The sequence below is a fragment of the Petaurus breviceps genome, unplaced genomic scaffold (genome assembly GCF_028583685.1).
Source record: "Petaurus breviceps papuanus isolate PSGF00001 unplaced genomic scaffold, PetGlider_PUasm1.0 90842, whole genome shotgun sequence".
Lineage (NCBI taxonomy): Eukaryota > Metazoa > Chordata > Mammalia > Diprotodontia > Petauridae > Petaurus > Petaurus breviceps.
Genome location: NW_027187358.1, coordinates 25,113,913 through 25,139,695, shown reverse-complemented (window position 1 = coordinate 25,139,695; position 25,783 = coordinate 25,113,913). Strand labels below are relative to the sequence as shown.

General features: G+C 35.9%; 1 protein-coding gene across 2 annotated transcripts in view; it reads left to right on the top strand.

The window, feature by feature from the left end:
- FANCL (FA complementation group L) overlaps window positions 1-25,783 on the top strand; it is an 81,027-nt gene that overhangs the window by 14,722 nt on the left and 40,522 nt on the right. Inside the window, exons 2-6 of one of the 2 annotated variants that reach the window (XM_069071771.1) lie at window positions 3,720-3,778; window positions 6,222-6,282; window positions 10,080-10,136; window positions 18,602-18,702; window positions 25,622-25,718. In XM_069071771.1, coding sequence (XP_068927872.1) covers window positions 3,720-3,778; window positions 6,222-6,282; window positions 10,080-10,136; window positions 18,602-18,702; window positions 25,622-25,718 — 375 coding nt within the window. The remainder of the gene's footprint in view (window positions 1-3,719; window positions 3,779-6,221; window positions 6,283-10,079; window positions 10,137-18,601; window positions 18,703-25,621; window positions 25,719-25,783) is intronic. The other variant, XM_069071772.1, reaches the window with a different exon arrangement.

The following is a 25,783-nucleotide window of genomic DNA, read 5'->3' as shown; positions in this document are numbered from 1 at the left end:
ACTGGTAAATTGTAAGTGCTTAATAAGTGCTTGACTGGCTTGTCAGCTGCATACACAAGCTTCAAAGAAAGATTGAATATTTACCATTCATCTTTTATAGCATCTTCTTTTCTATTTTGAACTAGATAACCTCTGAGGTTTCCTCCCCCCCCACCCCCCTCCCACACACACACTCCACCCCCAGGCATGAAATTCTTAGATTCTGTGGAGTCATTGGAGTTGAAAATAAGAAACTGTTGGAAGAGTTATCAGCATGGATGCTGTTGTAACTTGGGATGATGGCAGGAGATGAGATGGAAAGAAAGAATATGAGTCAGGTGGTGAAATAATGATGTTTGTCAAACATACTTGAGGTTTGCAGACTGGGGTGTAGTGGTGAGAGAGAACATAATAGAATCATGCTTTGAACTTCAAAAGAGGAGAGAGATTGTTGAATGACGCTGGTATAATAGTGGCCTGGAAGCATCAGTGAATATTTCTTATAAATCTGCTGTCAGTTGCATGTTTGGTTTACATAACTAAGAATAGTTTATATTTCTCCCTTAAAACTAGCTAGCAAGTTGAAAATATGAAGCCTGCCTATGTATTTCTATTTTATGGTGTCATCTTTTGGCATAGTGTATTAAAAGCAACTGCTTTTTCTAAAAGGAATTTACTTTTTTGATGAATTAGTTTCCCATGAGAAATAACCCTCCTTTAATTTCTTCCTTAGATTGATGTTAGCCATTTCCTTGTACTTCCTGTGACTGCGGGTATGTTTCTTGTTAAAAATAAACACCACTGTATCTTAGAGTGTCTGTGATACTACTTCCTAATGAGAATGGGAAGATTCTGACAAACATCGCCTTTAAAAGAAGTCTCGAAGATCATAAGCAATCGAATAGCAAGAATTACAATATTGTACTTTGAGATAATATGAACTTTTATGTTCCAGAGAAAGGAAGGAGTGATTTATAATTTTATTTTGTTACTTTTGAGTGTTTTATTTATGATGTAAATTGTATTTGAACACAGACATATTTTCCTGTTCATTTTAAAACTTTGAAAACTCCAAAGGATGGTTTTTCCAATAATGTACTTAAATAATTAATTTTTAAAGTGTCATAAAGGTCAGTTGGAATATTTTGCTTGTGCTACAATTTTTTTAAATGCCTTCAAAATTAAATCAGTTTTCTAAAGCCTTTCTAAAAATTTTTATTAGTGTCTTTGGTGCATTATCATAGTTTTCTCCAGCAATCCTCCTGCTCTTCTTTCCCCTCCCAGAGAACCATCTCATATAACAAATAGTATTTTTTAAAAGATTTAAAAAAAAAAAGAAGAGGAAAAAAATCAGCACAGATGCTCTGTACATTGAAAAGATCAAACCCATGCTGAAAGTGATGGATTGGGAACATCCTCTCATATTTCTTCTTTTGAGACATGCTTGTTCTTTAAATTTTGTGAGATTCACTTTTGGGGTGTGTGTGTTTCCATTTGACATTGTTGTAGTCTTTGTGTATGCTGGTTTTTTGGCTCTGCTCACTTCACTGTTTATCTGTGCGTGTAGATCTTTCTATGTTCCTTTGTATAGATCACACAGATTATTTCTTACAGCATTAAAATCATTCATGTACCACAATTTGTTTAGCCTTTCCTCAATCAACGGCATCTTTGTTGTTCAGTCGTGTCCAACTCTGTGTGACCTTATGGACTTTTATTTGTGGAATTTTCTTGTCAAAGAGGGGTTTGCCATTATTTCTTTCTCCATTTTACAGATGAGGAACTGAGGCAAATGGGTTAAGTGAGTTGCCCAAGATTATACAGGTAGTAAATGTCTTAGGCCAAATTTGAACTTAGATCTTGCTGACTTCAAGCCTCATGCTCTATCCATGGAATCACCTACTGCCCCAATTGCATATACTTTATTTCTAATTCTTTGCTATTAAAAAAAGTGCTGGTATAAATATTTTGATGTATATTGAATGTTTTATTCTTATCAATGGCTGCCTTGGGGTGTATTTTCTACCAAGATGCTCTCCTGGACTTTATTATCTCCAACAACTCATCATTTCTTCAAGATGACATCAACTCTGAAACCCATACCTTCCCTGTACTCCCTCCCCTGGGGGCCTCTCCCTCATTCAAGAGGTCATTGGGTGGACAAATGAGTGCTCCTTCTGTATTCACCCTGAAGGAAGGCACTCAGGGCATTCACCTCATCATCATTTCCTACCCCTGGGTCCTCTCCCTCCTCACTGGTTCTGCTTCTTTTTATGTGTTGTTTCCCCCCATTAGATTATGAACTCCTTAAAGACAGGGAATGTCTTATGATGCCTTTTTTTTTGTATCCCCAGTCCTTAGCACAGTTTCAGACAAATAGTAGGTACTTAATAAGTGTTTATTGGCTCTGACTCTTTAAGTCCAGTAATGGAATTCTCTGGACATCTTAGTCACTTTGTTTGCATAATTCCAGATTCATTTCCAGAAAGGCTGTACCAACTCACAGCTCCACCTGCAATGCCTGTATTTCCACGGCTTTGCCATTATTGATTATTTCCATTTTTTTTCATCTTAGCAAATTTCAATCAGTGTATATTTATTAAGTGCTTACTATGCTCTAGGCATTGTGCTAATCTTTGTGGATACAAAATGGGGCAAAAGACTACCCCCTGTACTCAAGAAACTTATGATCGAATCAATTTGTAGGGAATGAGGTGAAACCTCAGGGTTTTATTGATTCACATTTCTTTTGTTATTAGTGATTTGAAGCATTCTTTCATATGGTTGCTAATACTTTATTTGGTTTTAAATATATTTACATATCTACACATATAAATAAGTATATACATACACACATATGTGTATTATATATACATACGTAGTTAATACTTTACTTGCTTTCATTATATTATATATGGTTGTAAATACATATGGTTTCATATATATTCACATATATTTGTTAATTTATATACCTTGGATAACCAACCCTTATCACAGAATTTTGATACAAAGAATTTTTCCCATTCATCTGCTTCCCTTTTTATCCTTGGTGCTTTAATTTTATCTATGTAAAAGCTTTTCCGTTTCATATAATAAAAGTTACCTATTCTATCTTTTATAATTGTTTCTATCTCTTACTTAGTTAAGAATATATCTCTTATTCATAACTGTGAAAGGCACAGGATCTACTTCTCTTCTACTTTTTTATATTATGACATTTAATATTAAAGTCATCTATCCACTTAAAATATATTGCACAACACGGTGTTAGGTTTTGGTCTAAACCTAATCCTGCCTGACTGCTTTCCAGTTTTCCCATAAATGTTTATCTTACAGGGAGTTCTTACTTAAGTAATTTATGTTTTCCTTATTGAACACTGAGTTATTGAGTACTAGTTTCTAATTCTTCCTTGTCTGTATCTCCCTTGTCTAGTCTGTCCAAAGTCTCAAAAATGGGACATTATATAAAAGTATTGGTATAGATTCACTATGAGGACGATTTTTACTTTTGAATAGTTTGTCCTGAAATCAATCATTAACTCATAGTTCATGGTTGTTTTTTTCTCCAATTTTTCTTTTCAGAGTAGCAGAAGAAAATCTCTTTTGTACATTTTTTCCCTGAGAATATAGGAACTTTAAGGTTATATAGTAATTTAACTTATTTTCTCAAAGTTGCTAAATAAAAATATAACTTATAAACTTGATCATATTTTAGTGTTTTATTTTGTTTTGTACTCCAGGGGAGGGACTTCCATGTTAGAATACTGTTACCTGAAGATCTTCAATTAAAAAATGCAAGGTAAAGTGGTGTTCTTCATTCATTTAAAAGTGATGATACCATGTATCTTGTATCAAAAGTCTACCTTGTATAGAAATTGAACTAAATTTTCCTGTGTAAAAAAATCATGTTACATATGATTCTCTTACATGTAGGTTGATATCCACTTTTGTCATTTACCTTGAATCTGAATTGCATCCTCTGTAGGGTTAGTCCAGTGCACCCTAGGAGGCAGGATTTTCCATCCACTAACTGGCACATAGCCTGTCTCACATAGTTCCTTTCCATCAAGTGAACACTTCTACATAATTTTTTAATACCACTAGCAATGCATTCCTCTCAGTCATTTGTTCAAGAACACTTAATGAGTTTATGCATGATTTGATACTTACTAAGTGGGCACAAAACCAAAAATGATATTGTGTCTGTGTGAATCATTTAAGTTTAGGGGTAGTTCATAAGGCATAGAATATATGTCATACCCTTGGCAGCTAGCTCAAGAATGCCTTCTGTTGTTTGCAGGGGAATTCTGTGAGAGAATATGGCAAGATAAGCATAAATTTGGTACTTTTTCAGATATACTATTTCATCTGTGTAGGAAGCTCCAGGAGAAAAACTTCCCCTTATTGTTGTTTGTTCCTGTCCACTTCTTCATGACCCTGTGGTTAACTGTACACTAATATTGTCCATGGAGTGTTCCTAGGCAGAGATATTGGAGTGGTTTGCCATTTTCTTCTTTAGTGGATTAATGCAAACAGGTTAAGTGATTTGCTTAGGTTCACACAACTACTTAATGTCTGAGGTCATATTTGAACTTGGGGCTTCCTGACTCCGGGTCCAGCACTCTGCACACTGAGCCACTTAGCTGCCCGGAAACAACTTCTACCCATGCTGATAGGCACCTTCTCTTCAGCTTATAGTCATAGAGAGTTGCCTGGGATATCAAGAGTCGATGACTTGTCTATAGCCATAAAGCTAATCTAGATCAGGGTGGAATTGACCCCAGCTCTTCATAACTGCACGGCCATTTTTTTTTGCCATTTTGAAGACTAAAGATATTCCATCTATGTGACCTACCAATTTAAATAGACTCTAGAATTTCAGATTTGGAAAGAACTTTAGTGGAAATCTGGTCCCAAGCCTCCTGCAGAGGAGCCCATTCTGCTTTTCAGGTAGTGCTGATTGGTTGGAAGGCTTTCTTTTACTCTTGCTTCTATTATTGTCCTCTTGGTGGCTTCCCCTGTTGCTCTTAATCTTGCCTTTGGGGCCAAGCCAAAGTCTACCATCCTCTTTCCCAGTGATTGCACTTCAGATATTTGAAGATATCTATAGTGTCTTTAGTCTCCCCACTTCCTGTACCTGACCCTTGGTGGTCTCACTACTTGACCTTTTCTGGATGGTCTTTAGCTTATTAACACCCATCTGCAAATATGGCCTCCAGAACTGAGCTCAGTGCCCCAGATCTGCTCTGACCAGGAAGGAATACAGAAGACTTTCTCCTCTCTGGTCCTAGATGCTGTATACAAGTCTGAAAGAGTACAGTGTACAGCTTTGTAGGTTTTATTTGACTTTTACATTTTTTGTTTAATTCTGTTTGGGTGGAGAAGCTCATTCAGTAGAAAAATATTTGAGTTCTGCTGTTAGGAATGATATTATTGTGGTAAGTCATAATTACTATGTATTGTCCTTAAATTAATCATGCTTTGATATAATGTAATATAGTAGAACGAATATTAGACTGGGAATCAGGAGAGAGCTGGTTTAAAACTATAGTTCTGATATTTACTAATTATAAAACTGAACAAATCACTTAGCTTCTTTCCTTATCCATAAAATGGGAATGATACATGGTGATATATCCCCTCATTGGGCAGCTAGATGGATAGAGCTCCAGACCTGGAGTCAGGAAGACTTGAGTTCAAATTTGACCTTACACATTAGTTGTGAGATGCTGGGTAAGTCACTTGACCTGTTTACCTCAGTTTCCTCACTTGTAAAATGGTGATAACCATAGCACCTACCTCCCAGGGCTGTTATGAAGATAAACTGGGATGATAATTATAAAGTGCCTGGCATATAGTAAGCGCTATATAAATATTATTATTATTTTTAAAATGTTTTGCAAACCTTAAAGCATTATATAACTATCAGCTTTATTTGGATCTCATATGGTGATTGAAATCCTTCATATTCCTACCTGAACTAAAAACAGTCATGGTAATAAAATTCATATTTATGTAGTTCTTTAAAGTTAGCTAAAATTAATGCTAACATTTTGAAGATAATACTTTAAATATCATTAACAAAATTAACTTGTCAGAATTATGTTCATTTCTCGATTTGGTGTATACGTATAAGTGTCTGTACCATATAAAGAAATTTTTAAATAATTTTATGAATGAGGATGAAGCTATGCATCACCCATAAAACAATAAAAACTTTGTGTCCTATTTTTAATTTTTAGAATACTCTGTAGTTGGCAGCTGAAGATAATACTGGATGGATATCATCAGATATTAAACCAAGTATGTCCTTTAAAAAGTATCTTAATTTATATGAGTAAAAAAAAGAATTTTATTATTTGCTTAGAACTGTAAAATGGATTATATACATACATGTATATATACACATATTATTTATATATATTATGTGTATATATGTATATTTCAATCAAAGCTTCAGATCATTGGGATAACAGGAGTTTTGTATCTGTATAATTGGGGTAGATTGTGTAGACAACACAGGTAATAAATGAATAGGGTACCTGTGATTATTTTCAAGTTTATGTTCTCATTTTTGAAGTTGTTTGCATATACTGGGGAGTTCTAAATCAACAAGATATTTTAAAGCCATGTTGATGTATAACCCTCCCCCTTTCAGAAAAAGGTTAAATATTTATATTCTCCATCTAAAGTTGATACCCACCTATTTTGTCAATTTCTCTACATTTAATTTTCTGTATTCATATGTATATACATATTTTGTATGAAAATATTTCCCCCTAATTATTATTTCTTATCCCAATCTTAAAATTTTACTTTCACATGATTAATTAATAAAATTGAGCCTCAAAAGTATATTAAAAATATAAAAAGCCCTTTTTGCCTTGTGTGATCCATTCTTCCCTTTCTTTGTATGGCAGTTATGATGTATTTTAATTGGACCTTTAAATTAGTTCTTCATTTTGACTATCCTGCTGTGTTTTTGCCAGGCAGACATATGCTAACAGTTGAAGAAACTGAGGCAGAGGTCAGCATGATTTGCTCAGGGTGTGAAATCACATCTTCCTGAGTCTAGGTCCATTACTCTATATAACATGGCACCTAGCTGCCTGTCTTGAAGCAAATCAGAGATTCTCAGAGGCAGAGAGAGATGAAGAGGGATTGTAGTCCAGGTATGAGGACAGTGATGCAAAGCCATGGAGAGGAGAAATGGATAGCATCATATGGAAAGAGTGGGCTAGAATGACCTGATAGGAAGATTGTGAATGATAGGTGAATTATTAGAAGTGAATAATATGTAAGTAAACTAGAAAAAAACCTAGCCATGTGACCTTGGGCAATTTACTTAAACCCAATTGCCCTCCAAAAAGCAAAAAAAAAAAGTCAGGAGCTATTGAACATGGCAGATGTTAAAAACATCACCAGAAAAATAAAACTGATAAAATCTTCATATGTGAAATGATTGCCAAAGTGGGAATTGTTTCAAAATCATCTGTATACTAATAGGTCATTAGAGCAGAGGTTAAAATGAGTAGGAGATTAGAAAAAGTAAAATTTAGGAAAGAAATGTGGTAGCATAGGAATTATCTTCTTACCTGTTGAAACAAGTTGTCAGTTGGAAAATTCATAAATTGACAAAACTAAAGATACTGACTCAAACCACTGTCATTTCTTTCTTTCTCTCTCTCTTTCTCCTTTTTTTGGAGGGGGTAGGTAGGGCAATTGGGGTTAAGTGACTTGCCCAAGGTCACACAGATACTAAGTGTTAAGTATCTGAGGCCGGATTTGAACTCAGGTCCTCCAGACTCCAGGGTCAGTGCTCTATTCACTGTGGCACCTAGTCGCCCCCCCACTACCATTTCTTAGAGAAGTTTAATTTGTACAAAACACTCACTGTGATGAATAAGGCAGAAGAGTTCAGAATCTGTCTCAGCCAGTGTGAATAATTATGGAATATTTCTGAGCTCTAGAAAATAAAAAAGAGAAATGGTAAGTGTCAAAACTCTTGATTCAGCTATATGGCAGATGGCATAGTAGAGAGAGTCCTGGATTTGGAGTCAGAATAACTGGGTTCAAAAACTGATGCTTCCACTTAATAACTAGGTTCAAAATGTGGTACTACCACTTGTGAGGGCTAAAAAATTAAAAGAGGTATCTTGAGGAAAGAACAGGAAGTTTTATTCAATTGTTGCAAGAAGAGGGCATCCCTTCAACCAGTAGGAACCAGCAGAATGAGCCCTGTTGCAGAAGATGGAACAAGAATTTATATCCTAACTACCCTAACAGGGTCAAGCCCCCTCCCACTGCTGTAGAAGTGGGATTACAATCTGAGTGTGAAATCTCCTGCAATGATAAGGAAAGAAGAAGCCTGCCAATTATCTCTCAGTAGTTGGGAGGCAGGCTTACAAAGAACAAGGAAATAGGGGATAGCCAATCCAAATGTACCTATCCTTATTTGGCAAAGACCAAAGTGAAGAAGGGGGATCGGCTCTAAGAGATTCCTAAAATTCTTGAAGGGTTTAAGGCAGATTGACTACAAGGAAAGGAGGGGAAGGGTCCTAGGTTGTGTAATTTCTTAGGAAACCCAGGACTCATGTCTATCCAGTCTTACAAAAGGCTGTCTCTGGTTTCGAGATAGTTTCTCTCCTTTCTCCTCATTCTGAGGAGTCTTCACAGAGGGTGTAGAGAGAAAGAGTACTCCACTCATACTTAATAACTGAGTGACTTTTGGCAAGTGACTTGACCATTTTGCTCGTAAAGTGAACAAATTAGACTAGGTGACTTTGAAGATCCATCTGAAGAAGTCCCATCTAAATCTGCGACTCTATTTATTATTAAACTGTATTCATTTTGAGTCTGTTACCCTTTAAAAAGATTTGTTTTTCAAAAAAGAAAGGAAAAATCTACTTGTTAACCTTATTCAGAAGTATTTACAGTATCGGTTTAATAGGTCAATCACTTATATTCCTCCTGAAGTGAAGGAGGTTGGCTAAACTGAATGACCTATGAGGTCCCTTGCAACTCTGAATTTACCACTTAAATGTATTCTTCCCATGTTGATTTTTTAAAAAATTTCCAAAAGGAAGAGGAGAAAAAATTCATTTGTTGACCTTGTTCAGAATTACTTGCAGTATTGGTTCAATAGCTAACAAAAGGTAATTGACAATACAATATAACATTCAGCAGAAGCATAATTCAGGGTTTCAGCTAGAGAGAGAAGACAATGCAATATCTTGCTTTTCATTGCTTTCTTTTATTCTGATTCTTATAGGGTTTAAAAAATAAATTATGAGGGATTTCAAAGAGCTTTAGACATTATTTTTAAATATTCATTCTGCTTTTAGAAATTTGTCTTTTCACCTCTCCCCAACAGTTGCTGCTTTCTCTTGGAGGATTGACTAAGTTATAAGTAATAGGATGATTTCCGTCACAGAAATAATGGTTGTTAGTCTTCAAGGTCAGGAGAGGGAATCAAAATAGTGTATAAAATTTTGCTCTTTACTAATTTTGAATACATGCATTCTAATTTAATTTTTCAACTATATGAGTTTCTTTTCCTCCCCTTCATTAACACAATGTTGTTTTTAGATTATAATTAATCCATTTCTTTTTCCATCTTCTTTTTAGCTAGATGAAAATTGCAAAATAAGGTTGCCAATCTAGTCCTAAGGAGTGTAGAAACAATTCAATTAACTTCAATTCAACAAACATTTATTAAACACCCAATATCTGTAGAACATTATGGTAAGATTGGGGAAGATAACAAGATTAGATAAAAAGTAGGTGTTACCCACAGGGAGTTCACAATCTCTTAAACAATTAGAGTGGATAATATGGAATCAGTAGCATCATTCTCAGCTTAGTATTCTCCATTGAAATTTAATTGAGGGTTGTTTATTGGAATTAAAAAATTGTTTTTATTAAGAACACTGCAGTATATCCAATAAAGATAATTGTCAAAAGGTTAATATTTTATATAGTTACTATATTTAAGAGATACAGATGTGTTTAATTTGTTATTTAATTTTTCACATTCAGGTTGACCTACATTTTAATTCCAATGAACAAGTAAAATTAATTGAAACTGTTGTTTAATTTAGAGATTGCAGTACTCTCCTGACCTGGTGAGCTTTATGATGGAGTTGAAGACGATTTTGGTAAGAAATTTATTCTGACATTGTATTACTGTGCTATAGGTTTTTACTGTTTCTCTAACTTCATTTTAAACTGACATAATTAGAATTTTAGATTCTCCCCTATCGCCCTATAAAATTACTGATTGGGTTAGTGCAGGTAGTACCTGGCCTGAATATCCATTCCCCTTAACCTATGTTAATTCCTGGTGGAATTTGATTAAATAATAAACTAATACATATATATATAGTACTTAATATTTACTGTGGCCAGTTGGCAAAGGTCATGAATATACAAATAAAGTTTCTCTCAAAGAACTTTTGACAGTCCAAGGAGAGGTTAGGTAATTATGCTTAAAAATGTAAAAGAAATTTGAGATTTTGCAAGATAGTTGTGTATATAAACTTAGTAAGTTAAGAAATATTTGAATAATCATTCTAGAATCATTGAATTTTTAAAATTATATAACACTTTTATCTTTAACATCTTTGATTAAAAAATAAAAGTTTGATGAGACATAGAAGGAGATTAAAACTAACAGCTAAGTAAGACCTTGGGCAGCATACTTACATTCTCTGGGCTTCAGTTTCCTTATCTGTAAATGAGCTGGGTGATCTTGAAGGACTTGTTTTAGGAAAATGAGTTTTTGCATTATGTGATTCTTAACACCCTACACACATGCACATATACACATGTTTCTCTGTGTATATGTTTGTATGCATACATATGTCTGTATAGAAATATGTGTGTGTAATATTATAAGCAACTAGGTGGTCCAGTGGATAGAGAACTAGGCCTGGAGTCAGGAAGACCTGAATTCAAATCCAGCTTCAGGCACTTACTGTGTGACCTTGAGCAAGTCACTTAACCCTGTGTGCCTCAGTTTCTTATCTGAAAAATAAGCTGGAGAAGGAAATGATAAATCACTCCAGAATCTTTGCCAGTAGAAGCCCAAAAGGGGTCACAAAGAATTGGGCACAAGTGAAAAACAACTGAACAACAACAAGAACTATATCCATGTGTATGTATATATATATACACACGTCAGTATGTATCTGTGTCTGTCAGCATTTCTTAAACCCATTTGGGGTCATGACCCACAGTTTAAGAGGAGCTGAAGGGATCGTGAGTAGAAGACATTTAAGAAGCCCTAAAGGATGCAGTGCATAGATTGCTGTACCCGAAGTCAGGAAAACTCATCTTCCAAGTGCAAATCTGGGCTCAGACCTTACTAGCTGTGTCATCCTGGGCAAGTCATTTAACCCAGTTTGCCTCAGTTTCCTCATCTGTAAAATGAGGTGAAGGAAATGGAGAATCACTCCAGTATTATTGCCAAGAAAATCCCAAATGGGGTCACAAAGAGTTGGACAAGACTGAAACAAATGAATAATTCTGTGTGTGTGTGTGTCCTAAGAATGGAGAAGAGTTTCAAGAGATTTTTATTTGTATTCACATTAACTAAGAACAAATGCTTTTAAAAAGAGAAATGTTCATAAACTAAATACCTTAATGATTCATTTCCTTATAGTCTTATGTTCACCTTGAGCCAGTATTAAAATATTAAGAAGTAAAAATAAAATAACTTGTCTAAGGGAAGTTTCCTTTTTTTTCTTAGTAAAATTAGGAAAATTAAAAAAAAGACGCTCTACAAGTCAAGAAATAGCATGATGAAAAGAAGTTAAATGTATGTGGGAACTAGAGTAAAGTCATACAGCTTTGCCCTGTTAAGCAGTCATTATGGAAAATAATTCTATTTATTCCCTAAGCTGTCAGTCACAGCCATACTTATCACATAATTTGAAGAAATAATTATTACATTACAAAAGATAGAAAATGACAGTATGGATTGTTTATGTTTTAGTTTAATGTAAAAAATATTTCAAAATTGCCATCTTTCATATAAACATAGAAACAATTCAGTTGGAACTCTAACCTTTAGAACTACTGAGGCATGTTTCTGCATGAAGTATTTAACATTATATGTTTCATATACATATTTATAGGAAAATGTGATCCTTCCTTTCTAACTTTGCTTACTTGTTAAAAAAAAAAAGGCAAGTATAGGTTTCTGATTTTATTGCCCATCCAAGACCTTGAGCTCTTAAAAATGTAAGCTTTATTTGCAAGATTTGGGGGATTACTAGTAATAAAGTGATGAGATTCGTCACTGATGAAGAAATTATGATGTGTGATTGATTTTAATGACTTAAACAGTTACCAGATTTATATTCATTGACATCAGCATAACTATAAATTTTATACTGTCTTTAAGTTGTTACCCCTTTCCCCCCCACAGAAAAATGGATTGTATCTCTTTTATAGGTTTTATCTTTTCTGTAGAGATTGTCAGTTTTATCTTTTCTGTAGAGATTGAAAAACAAGGGTGATTTTTCTGAACTACTGATTGAGCCTTGAATACTTTGCTATGAAAATTTTTTTATATTGCTGTTTGGTTATAATGGTTAGAATGTCTTCATTGCTCTCACTATTATAATAGCATTTTTCTTCCAAAAGACATTTCTCTTAATCAGCACATCAACATAATTTGTAGTGGACCTTTATTTTTCTTTTATGCTTGCATCCTGGACTGGACATGAAGTTCTGAAGAGGTATGTGATATCATTGGGTTGATGATTGGACTCTCCACTTGTAGAGAATAAATTCTGAGAGAGATTGGCTTAGTAGCCTGTTTTTTAAGCCATAGAAAACAGACCTGGCTTTTTTGCAGCAAATTACTTATGATACAAGGACTAATGAAGCCTGATTATTCTGAGCCCTACTTTTTAAAACCTAGAGAGAACTTTGGCAACTTGAACATTGGGTTATTTGGCATTTCCTTCCCATCTTATGGAGACTTAATTATAATAGTAATTTTGTCATTATAGGCCAATTTCTTTTTTTCAAAAAGCAAAAACTACAAAGAAAATCTAGTTTGATAATGGTATTTGAACGGGGGGGGGCAGTACCACTTAGTTTTCCCTTATTGGGAGATATTATGATATAGTAGACAAAGGAAATTCTGGAGATTTAAGTTCAATCTCACCTCTGATACTAGCTATGTGATAAGAAGCAAGCTATTTCACCACTGTGAGATTTTTTTCCCTAATTTGCAAAATGGTAATACCAATACCTACCTCTCAAGCTTATTATTTTGCAAAGTACTTTACAGTCTTGAAAATCTTTTATATATATATATATATATATACATATGAATAAATATTATTATTAGTAAGTATAAAGGATTTTCTGATTTCAGTAGTTATTACTCTTTCTGAATAAAATCTGAAATTTCAGAAAAAAATAGTTATACCATTTGTAAATAAAGCAAACACATTTCTCATTGCCTTCATAACAACAAAAAGTTATACCTTTAGGTTTTTGGTTATTTTTTAGCACAGTATTAAGCATTTTTAATAAAAATCAGTGTGGTGTATGGAAGTGACAGTTCTCTGAGTTAGGAATACCAATGGTCACATTTCATCCCTGACCTGTATTGCCTATGTAACCCAGAGCAGTCCAACTCTAGCTCTCTAAATTGTGGCAGAATTACTTTGGTAAGGTCGGTTCCTTCCATGGAGATCCCTACACTCAGCAAAGCACATGCCCAATTTAAAAAAAAAATCACATTTTATAAAATTATTGAAAATGACATAGACTTCTTGTTTTCCAGACATGTATATTCTCATTAGGGCTTCTTTGTACTGCCGGAATTTATGTGTAGGCATTTATAATGTCATAGATTTAGAGCTGGAAGGGACCTCCACCGTTTCCATTGTACAAATGAGAAAACAGAGGCCAGGAGAGGTCATACCTTCACAAAGGGTGTAACGGAATAATTCAAATCCAGGTCCTTTGACTCCAAAATTTCCCCACTTTACCATCCCATTTCTTACAGGATTGTAAATTTAGAACTGGTAGTGACCTTGGAGGCCCACTGAATCTAGCCCTCTGATTCAGGTATAGAAAGTTAAATGATGTACCCAAGGTATTTAATTAGTGTCTTTGAATTTGAAGGAGCATCTTCCTAACCAAGTTCAGTACTATGTCTGCTACATGATGCTACCTCTTATTAACTTCACAATGTACTTTCACCTTAGAGTAGTTGTAGAACTAGAAAAGTTGTTTTGGTTGTTAGCCTTGAGACTTTGTTCTGTGAATAACAACTGCAAGCATTATTTTTTTATGTAAGTTGTTTTTAAATCTGAAATCTCTGTCATTACCATCATTTTGTGATGCTTAAAAAGTTTGAGAGATATAATGTCTGGGTAATTAATCATTTTAGTAATAATGTTAGCATTTTGTTAAGAAAAGAGATCAATGGCACTCTCGAATGCCAAAGACTCCTCATGGTTGTGGGTTCATAGTTTACCGTGTTTCCCCGATAATAAGCCCTATCCCGAAAATAAGCCCTCCCCTTACTGTGTAAGATTCCTCTAAAATAAGCCCTCCCCCGAAAATAAGCCCTATTGAGATTGCTACTGTAGTGAAGGTGATCCCCTGCGCTACACGCTACATTACAGTACCCTCTGTGTGCACCGTCCACCCCGCCCCCCCCCGTGAAACGCACGCCGCGCTCCGAACTGCATCCAGTCAGAGCTGCAGCAGTGAGCGCGTCATCCTGTTCTTCCCCAGTGATTTGCTTATTGAATAAAGGTACATTTTTTTGTTCACATTTACCTGTTTATTAAAATTGCTGTCAATGTTCATTAAAATAAGCCCTCCCCTGAAAATAAGCCCTCTGGTGTTTTTCTGTCCAAAAAATTAATAAGACAGTGTCTTATTATCGGGGAAACACGGTATATGCCCTTGGAAGAGTGGGTATTCCTGAGGGTGGCAATCAATTCTGATTGGTTAACAATGAGAGAATGAATATTACTGTGAGAAATGGAATCACTCCAGTGAGGGACTGAGAGAGTAATGTCGAGTCACTCTTGGACAAAGAGACTATATGTACACCCAGACCACCCCCAGCTTTGCAATCTAATCAAAGAATTTAACCCCACCCAAACCTGAGTAGAAGACAAAATTAAATTCCTTCTAAGGTTAGGTGGGATCTGACCAAAATTGAGGAGAGTTAATTCCATCTCATTATCTGTAAGGCCCTTCAAAAGAATGAACTTTGAAATGAGGACTATAGAAAAAGGGAGAAGACTGGATCTCCCCAAATCATTGGTTATTAATAATCTTTTCACTTATTTTCATATTAATTTTCCATGGAGAATTATGCCTTTGCAGAATGAAAATACATTTTCTGTTGTTACTGTCTTTTCACTAGACCTGTGATTTCATTAGTGTGCCAATGTTCTTTTTAGGGAAGAGATTTCCTCTGCCAATACAGTTTCTGTAATTTAGCATAAAGGATTGCCGGGAGGGGGGGTTGGGGGGGGGGGGCTCTAGGTGGCACAATGAGTAAGAGCCCCAGAGACGAGAGACCTGGAATTGGTTCCAGCCTCAGATACTTAACACCCACACAAAATAACTGGCCGTGTAACCTTGAGCAAGTTACTTAACCCCGATTGCTTTAAAAAAAAAAAGAATTGCCTGGGTAGCACTAAGAGGATGTAACTTATGTAGGATTACACTATGGGTTAAAATGAGAGCTCTCCAGTTTGTAACTAGGCCCAAAGGGAAACCAAACTATGCATGCCCTTTGATCCAGCAATACCATTACTAGGTCTGTATCCCAAAGAAATCATAAAAAAAGTGAAAAGGATCCCTTGTAAAAAATATTTCTAGCAACTCTTTTTGTGGTGCTAAGGAATTAGAAATTGAGGGGATGCCCATCAGTTGGGGGAATGGCTGAAAAAGTCTTAGTGAAGAGGGTCACCATAAAATGATGAGGCTTATTAGCATAGGGGTGCTCAAGACCCCAAAATATCAGCACGCTAGGTCCTTTCGAATGAATTCAACTCAAGTCTTCTCTAAGCCATAGAAAAGTAAAGTTTATTAAAAGTTCACTTGTATTGGACACAGAGTAAGTCTGTGCTAGAAAATTCTATGGCACTCTTCACACCACATGGAGCAAGATGGGGTCTTATATACAGAAAGGGTGTGGGACAAATCTAGGGGTGGTCTAGAGGAGGAGTTTGGGGAGGGTCGTCAGGAGTCAATGAGGTTAGACTCCAGTAATGAGTTTGGGGACGATTTTCAGGAAGAGTTAATGGGGTCAGATAACAGTTGATTTGGGTATAAATATTTTGATAGGCTCAAGGTTGACAATGGAGGGCCAAGCTAATAAAGGTTTGGGCAGAGCCACAATGAAAGGCTTATGGCCTCATGCAAATGCCTCATCAAATGGGAAGATTCAATCAGAGTTCAAGGGGGTTCCCAGAGCCTGCACCTCATCTTTGGTATATGAATGTAATGGAATACTATTGTGCTATAAAATCACCAGTGCTGATGAGCACATGGATTTCAGAAAAACCTGGAAAGACATGAACTGAAGCTAAGTGAAGTGAGTAGAACCTAGAGAACATAACAGTAGCAGCAAAGTTGTGATGACCAGCTTTGATAGACTTAGCTCTTCTCAGCAATGTAATGATCCAAGAGAATTCTGAGGGACTTGTGATGCAAAGTGCTAACCACATCCATAGAAAGAACTATGGAGTCTGGGTGCAGATCTAAGCATGCTATTTTCACTTTTTTGTTGTTTTTTTTGTTTCTTTTTTTCTCATGGTTTTTCCCTTTTGTATGGATTCTTCTTTCGCAACATGACTAACGTGGAAATATGTGTAAAATGATTGTACATATATAACCTATATCAAATTGCTTGCTCTCTTGGGGAGATGGGAGGGGAGGGGAGCAGGGAGAAACATTTGGAACTCAAAATTTTGCAAAAATGAATGTTGGAAACCATCTTTACATGTAATTGGAAAAAAAATACTATTAAGAAAAAAAACTTTGATGGCTCTCTTTTCCTGCTTTTCTCTTCCCCTCCCAACTTTTTTTTTTTGAAAACTTAAATTTTCTGTCTCATCCCCAATGTTTTTCTTGTCAATTCCTTTCCTCCTTCTGTTGCACTCCTACACTTTCGTAATGCCTTCTGGCTTTTCTGACAATGTGAACACCAAAGTAATTTGTAAATATTTCTTACAGTCAATAAAGTTGAGAGTATCTTAAAATATATTTTCAAATGCCAAATTTGTAAACGTTAGCAACTTCAAAATGGAGCAGTATTCATTCTTAATGCCAACTGCACCATCATTGTTGATTTCAATCTTGTTTTCTCTATAAATTTTAGTTGTAGGTTTTTGACTATATCACCTTAGATAGATCAATAGAGAGCAATGTAGCCATGACTACAGTGAATCAATGATGTGGGTCCTTCATCCATTGGGTGATTATCATGACCCATCAATTCCAATTTAGATCATGTGATTCTTTAGACCATCTTCTATATGGCTTCCATTCTGTGTTCGGGGTGGCGTGGGTCTTCCTCTCATTCTCTTGACTGCTAGGTGGTATAATGGATAGTGTACTGGACATGGACCTAGGGAGACCTGAGTTCAAATGTGACTTCAGATACTTATTATTGTATGACCCTGGGCAAGTCCCTTAATCTCTGTCTACCTCAGGTTCCTCATCTGTAAATTGGGGATAATAATAGCACCTGCCTCCTAAGGGAGCTGTGAAGAAGAAATGAGATAATATTTATGAAGTGTTTTACAATCCTAAATATGCTGTATAAATATGTCAGCTGTCATTATTGATGTGTGGGTATGTTTTTTTCTGGATGACTTTCTAGTTATTGATGAATGACGAAAAGCCTTGGTAAAGAGGGAGAGAATACTATATAAAATAATAGAGCAAATGAGGGATGGGGGACCTGCAGCTTTGAGGCCATATGTAGCCCTCTAGGTCCTTAAATGTGGCCATTTGACTGAATCCAAACTTCACAAAACAAATCCCCTTAATGAAAGGATTGGTTCTGTTAAATTTGGACTCAGAAGGCTGTATCCAGGGACCTACATGACCACATGTGGCCTCAAGGATGCAGGTTCTTCTTCCCTGATTTAGGACATGGATAATTAGAACAGCTATCGACTATTTTGTTTCTTTATTTGGATAAGGATATACTAATAGGAAAAGATAGGCAAGCTCGCTGAAGTAGTGAGTTTCTCCCTTTGTGGCAATGAAGCCACTTGAAGCATTTCATGAGTTACTTTTTTTCCTCTTGATAGATTCAGAAGAGTTTGAGGATAGTTACTTTTTTTATGGTCTGAGTGACGTTTAATGGATGGTGAAGGCTCAGAAATCTTAAATCCCCCCCTCCTCCCCCAGCATCCTCACTGACTTTCTTTATTACCTGATAAATTCTTTAACTTTCCCATGCTTCACCACTACTGAGAAGAAGTTTGAGTCAGCCAGATTTATAGGGTTTTTGCATTAACCCAGAGAATTTTAGTGAAATTGTTTATGGTAATTCGATACTGATCCCATCACATTAGAGCTGATGTGTGTATATGTATTTGTCTTTCTCTTTCAATAGGAAGTTGCGCTGAAGAATAAACAGGAGCTGTATGCACCACCGCCTCCTCCTCGTTATTACTCGTGTCTTGTTGAAGAAATAGAAACTCTGGGTTGGGATAAGTATGTTTATTGTTTAATATTTCTTCAGCACTTAAGATATCTATTATTTCATTGTAGTGAGCAATCCCTCCACTGACACATCACAATGCATTTTGACTAGTGGGTAATCTTGGAGAGTTGCTGTGATTAACAGATATACCTCTTTGTGATTAAGACTGGTAAAGCCTAAGCTGGTGATGAGACTTTTTACACTTAGTTAGCAAGGCTGGTCCTTGAACAGACATCCTGCCCATTCTTGGGCCCATACTCAAAGCCTTTTAGCTTGAAAGCACCTGCCAATGTTGCTCCATTGACATAGTTTTTCAGACCTCAGAGTGGCCTCTGTGTGACTCTGGAGCATCAGAATAGGACTTGATTGGAACATGTTTTGGTTAAATAATATTAGGACTTAATATATTTTAGAAATGCCTTTGCATTTTTTCGCTCAACAAAATTCAGCATGTTGCCTTCAGAGAAGCATTGTTCATTTAACTTTATAACTATGTAGGTTGAATTTCATTATATTGTAAGTTCTCATCTTTTTCTTTGACTATTGTAAAATTATGAACTAAAAGGCTATCACACAGAAATAGAGTTGGGATCTCATCAAGTTAGGAGTTCCTTCAACCATATAGATCGTCACTTATTCGTGTTTGCCGGGTTCTCCCAAAAGTCAGTTTAGGTTGTCTACCCCATGCTGTGGATGCCTTCCTCTATTACTCCTGATTCTGTTCACTTTTCCTTTTTTGCCCTTACTATAGGACCAGCCTATTTCCTCTTCCTTATAATTCACAGTTTCACATATAAACCTCTTTTTGTTCTACTTTGTATGTGCAGTTAAAATCAACCTGGCTGTGGTTTCTGGAATGAATAGGTCTAGTGGTTAAATAGACACAGGGAAGACTTTAGAATACTAGTAACAGAAGCGTTGGCTAAGATGGTGGCTTTATACTCTAAGTGACTGTCATAGGGAGTTTAGAACCATTATTTTACAGATAAGGAAATCAAGACCCTGTAAATGAATTGCCAGATTTGGGTAATAAGTAAGTGGCAGAGGAAGATTGCCAAATTCAGTGCTCTTTTTTTAGAGTCCAAAGTGATTCCAAGACTTTGATTATGAGATCATGGAGGAGGATGTTGCTGTTGACAGAAATGAGGAGTTTTAAAGAGTAGGACCAGGAGCTGTTGATTTTATTCTTTTTCAAGTTGAATTTCAAGTCATGACAGGACATCTAAGTAGAGACATTTTGGGAGAAGGTAGAGACGCAGAATTGGAAATTAGGTAGAGAGTATGAACTAGAGTTGTAGACTCGTTAACCATGAGCATAGGACCTCTAATTTAAATTGAGAATGGATTAAAAGTATATAAATGTAACTAGAGAAGAGAATGTTAAGGATTGTGCTTTGTAGGAAGGTTGGAAGAGAACCAGGCGAGTTCAGTGCCATGAAAGCCAAGCGAGACAGTTTCAAGGAGAGGTTGATCAACACTGTCAGATGCAATTGAAAGGTCAAAGAGGGTGAGGATTTATACAGATTAGTAAGTCTGGCTATAATGATGTCGTTAGCAGGAGAGCCAGTTTAGTTCATTAGTGGGAGCCAATTTCTAAGCAATGAATGGGAAAGAAGTGGGGAGTTTTTCTTTTTGGTCTACTGCTTGATTTTCTATATCTGGCACAATTTATTTTAAGTCCTTGGCACATCATAATTTGAATGACTAACTCAAATGATTGTAAACTTGAGGGCTTTTCAGAATTATAACGTTAGCTAGAATCTATTAATATTTGGGAAAATTTGTACAAGATTTTCATCCTATGGAACTAAGAAGCACGTAGTTGTTTGAGGGTGAGAATTGTCTTTTGTTTTATCTTTTATCCCCAGCACGGTATAGATACTTAATAAGTACTTGTTGGATTGGAATTTATCTTCTCTTCCAAACTTTCCCCGCTTCTGAAGTCCCCAATGTCTCTTTAGGCCCTCACTTTCCTTCCACTCATCCACACTCATAGTCTCTATCATCCTTGATACTTCCTTCTTCCTCAGTTCCAGTTCTTGTTGATTTTACTTCTGCAACATCCCTCAAATCTGCCTCCTCTACACTTGCATGGTCACTCCCTTCGTTTGGGCCCTTATCCTCTCTTACCTGAAACATTGCAGTAGTCTCCTAATTGGTTTACATTCCCCCAGTCTCTTCCCTCTCCAAATATTATCCACAAAGCTACCAAATTAATATTAGGAAGATCCAGCCTTTATGACAACAATCCCTGATTCAGAAATCTTAACTTGTGCTATATTATCTCTCAGATAAAATGCAGACCCCTCAGCCTGGCATTTAAAGCCTCCTGCAGACCCACTTTCCTCTTAAATTAAGGGTTATTTCATATTGTTCTTCATGCACTCATATTCTAGTATAACCTGACCTAGTTACTGGATATTCTTTCTCCTTCCTTTATGCCTTTTTAACAGACTGTTTTCCCCCATGTCTAGAATTCACTCATTCTTCACCTTTGTCTCCTAGTTCCCTTAGCTCACTCAGATGCCCCCTTTTACCTAAAACCTTTACTGAATCCAGTTGTTCAGTTTCTTTCCTTCCTCAAATTATCTTGTTTCTACTTTCTCTCTCTCTCTCTCTCTCTCTCTCTCTCTCTCTCTCTCTCTCTCTCTCTCTCTCTCTCTCTCTCTCTCTCTCTCTGTCCCCATATATTGTATGTGTGTGTGTGTGTATATATATATATATATACACACACACGCAAAATATATGTATATATGTATGTATAAATGCTTTATTTCTTTCAATAGAATGTAACCTTAAAACAGCACAATTCTAGCAACAATTTAGTAAATATTTTATGACTTGGATCAAATATAAGTATATTATTATATTTGTTTTTAGATGTATAATTTAGGGTTGTGTTCTCTCTTGTGATAGGGAATTCTGAAACTTTAGTAAGATAGTATAAGAAAGTCATACTGTTTTTTAGAAGATAGTATATAGACCTAGCTCTATTTTTAAATAAAAAATTTGGTAGTTTTACTTTACAGAATTCTTTTTGTCAGAGGGATGGTTAGAACATTTCTTTATAGCACAAGTGAGCTCTGGAATTACTCTTCTACCTCCTCCCCACCACCTGCCTATTCCAATTCCCCTCCCTCTTCGACCCCCCCATCACACTCTCCACCCGTGCATGAATGTCAAGTTGATAGAACGTGGCTACCTGTGTCCCTAGAGGTTAGAGGTACTTTTCTAATGCTCGGTAGTTCATGAGCGTCCAACATTGTGCTTCCTGCTTTGATTATATATTCATATAAATTATGACTGACTCCATTAGGTTTTAGAGTGGGGTATTTTGTAAAAAGAAAAAAAATAGTTAAAAATATTCCTTCCCCCCCCCCCCTTCCCCCAAGTTTGTGAAATACTCTCCTTCCAGTACATTTAAGATCCAAGGGAATGTAGGTTCAAATTTAGGGATAACTTCAGCAAAGGGATAACTCATAGTTCCTCAAACTCCTTTTGCCGGAATCTTCAAGATGCTCTCTTTAGGTATGGTGTAAATTTTCTGCTGAGCTCTTTGTAATAATCTTCACTAATAATAGGTCACATTTCTATAGCACTAACACAGTTACTGTGCTAAGTGCTTTACAATTATTATCTCACTGGATCCTCAAGAAAACCCAGCTGCTGGTTTCCCAAGGATGCTGGGAGAATGAAAAATCCCAAATTCTCTCAAGCTCTGAAATTCATGAAGTCCTTTTCAGATCAAGGGGAGGAGAGAAGGAGACCAAAGCAACGACTAAAATGTTCTTTTCTTCCCCCCCTCAAGCATTTCTGTCTCAGTTTTTCTAGAATTTTCTGTTGCATGCCAGACACCCAACCCTCCAATTCCAAATTGTTCAGTGGTTTTTTAGAGGCCACTGAAAACATGACCAGGCCCCTCAGCCAATCTGAAGTGTTTAGGCCTTGTTTTGAACCTAGTGAATAATCCAAATATGTTCTTACCTGGTAAATATATCAGAGTTTGGCACTTTATTTGATGTGTGGTAGAGTTGTTATCTATGCTGACTTCCACCCTTACATCTTTTATTCTTTCTTTTTTTTAATCCAATGTAAATTTTTATAACAGTAGAACAAAGAATTAAAAGCTGAATTTATTTTTTGTTGGTATTTGAATATGGAAACAAACTAAACTAAAAAACCCCCTTTTTCTCCACAGAGGCAGGTAGATATAAATAGGACATACAGGATATTATATTGAATTTTAAAGATGAATGATACAAATAGAGGTCTTGATAGCATCTTCTCTACTTCTTACCATGTAATTTTGCAAAATGGCCTTTTAAAGAAATATAGCTGAAAACATCAATGTTGCCAGTAAACAAGGTTTCCATTTCAATAGGGGCAGCATCCGAGAATTGAAGGAATCAAGTAATTCATTTCAGCAAAACAAACTTTGGAACTAGGTAGGATGCTTATTCACTCCAACCACCATATGCTCTCAAATTATGAAGCCACCTAATGCTGATAAGAAAGAGACTCTTTTAACAGACATTTTATTTAGTAAATGAAGTGTGATCCCCCTTTCAACTCAACTGCTCAGCATTTCAGATTTCTCTCTTCCCTCTCTACTCTTTCATTTTAGCTAGATCTGTCAGAGGTATGTTATTTTTTAAATGTACAAGCATCTGCTTGGAAAGAAGTCCCAATTGTCAAGAGTTCTTCTTGTTAAATCAGAACAAAACTGGTTCCCCCTTCTCATTTTATGCTAATTGTGAAACAAAGGTGAGATTGCATAGGGATAGTAAAAATAAAGCTATCTGGTTTCAGTTAGGGTTTTTAGAATTACTCATCAAAGATCAGGGTTGATGTTGCTGCCTCCCTTGGAGTAGATCAGGCATCTCTTGTATAGTCCTTATTTTTTAAGCCATGTGAAACCAATCTCATTTTTCTTTCCTGTTACCTATAATAGAAAGAGCTTTGAAAATCTTAAAAGTATCATATTTTAAAGTCATATAAATGATAGGTGGTGGTGGTAGAAATAATACCGATGCTGCTGATGATAATAATAGTAATGAAGACTATATCTAGTGTTTATTTTTTGTTTGCAATTAACAAAACTATTTTAAACCTAGATCCAACCTACCTAGGAATCACTAACTGTCTAGCCTAGAGATCATCCCATTGTGCTGGACAAGCAGAGTACACCAGATAGGCATGAGACCTTCCCCATCTCCCCCATTATGCATCCCACCATCCTTGATCCTGTATGAATCTTGCTTTCCCAGTAAAAAAAGCCTTTGGACTTTAGGGTCCGGGTCATCTGCCTTCCACTTATATCCTAAGGACAAACAGGTTTCCATTTGCACTGTAGCTGAATTCTCCCATGTATATTCTTTCTTCTACTTAAAATGTGAGGTCTTTGAGAGCAGGGTCTGTTTTGCTTTCTTTTGCTATATAGTAAAAACTTAATAATGATTTATTTCCCATTCTATAAACATTTTGAGGCAAGCTTGTGTGAATACCTGACTATGTACCTGTGACTAAGGCAGCGTTTGGTACCTTGCTGGTCGAACTCATGAAAGGTGAAAAATGTTACTTGATTATTGGGAAACCACCAAATCACCAGATATTACAAAATATCTGGATAGATAGGTAATGTCATGTTGATGTACTCCCTTGATAAATAAATGGAGTTTTGATATTTGGCTGCCAGGGGTGATGTTGGGGTAGGCATTCACATGCATATAAGTAGATTTTCTAACAATATTTTTTCAAAACAATTTTAATATCGTATGTTAAAGTTTAGAACCATGGGTTGCAAATGGTTTTTCTTCTTTTGCTTCTTCTAGATAAGACTTTGTGCCCTCTTTGGTTCAAATCTATTTTTCACTGCAGAAAAGAGAGCTCCACAATTCTTTGCCCAGCATCTCTTGCAAAAAAGCCATTTTCCCAGCATGCCAGCTCAAGTGACTGGACTCACATATAATGGTATAAAAAAAAATTGTTACATAGGTCAGGAGGCTAATGCTAGTTTTGAACTCTAATGGGTCTTGCCATCAGTCTAGGTGATAAGTTGTGCAATACTCTTAGACTGCTTTTTATCTTTACAAGAGAATGGTATTGTAAAAATGTCAAAAAATATCCGCATGCCCAGTTCACTAGTAAATATACTGCTAAATTTGAACCTTTTTGGCAGTAGCTTATACTACTCAGGGGACCATATTTCCACAGAATGATGTATTTCAAAGTGTATTGGTCTCCATTGTAGGAAATTCATGTTTCTGTAGCAACTTAAAACCAAAACAACTGTGCTTATGCTATATGTTTAAAATATTAGTTATATGGACCAAAGTTAAGTGTCAGAAGTATATTGAATATACTTCTGTATATTGAATAAAACTTTTTTTATGAAGGAAAATTTATTGGAAATAAGTCAGGTTGTACCTGTACTTGTATAGCATTTTCCTTGGAGGATCAATTTGTGTATATGAACTAATATCAGCTGGATATTCTACAAGAACAGTATTGATAATAAAGGAGAAGTTCATTGAGGAGAAAAACAAATAAAAAAAGCATAAAAGGCTCATACTGTATGAAACTGCAAAAATGGATCAAAGAGTTTGACAGGAAGTTTAATGTGTACCTAAGTAGAGGTTGACAGGAACATGCTGTGTGTGCCAAAGGTTCCAGTGATGGAAAACTGAAACATGGTGCTCACTGACCACAGCGTGAGCCTTGACACACATTGTAAATAACCTGGAGATATATGACTGCATTAAGCACCAGGCCGGTGTATTAACAGCAGTAAATCTACAGCCGCAGAAATGGCTGCCACGCAGGACTGCCTCTGATTAATATTTGTAATAGATTAATAGGAGCACAGGAAAAAAAAATCAAATTGTAATTCCCTTAAATGTTATCATTATTTTCATTCTCTTTCTTCCACAGACTTGCATATGTGGATACTTCCTTTAGTACCATCAAGTTAAAAGCCAAAGACTCTTCTGGGAGAGAACATCTAATCACTCTCAAGCTAAAGGCAAAGGTGAAGTTTTGTTTTCATTTAAATAATTATCATTGACATGGTAGTAATGGTTTATACTTAAGAAG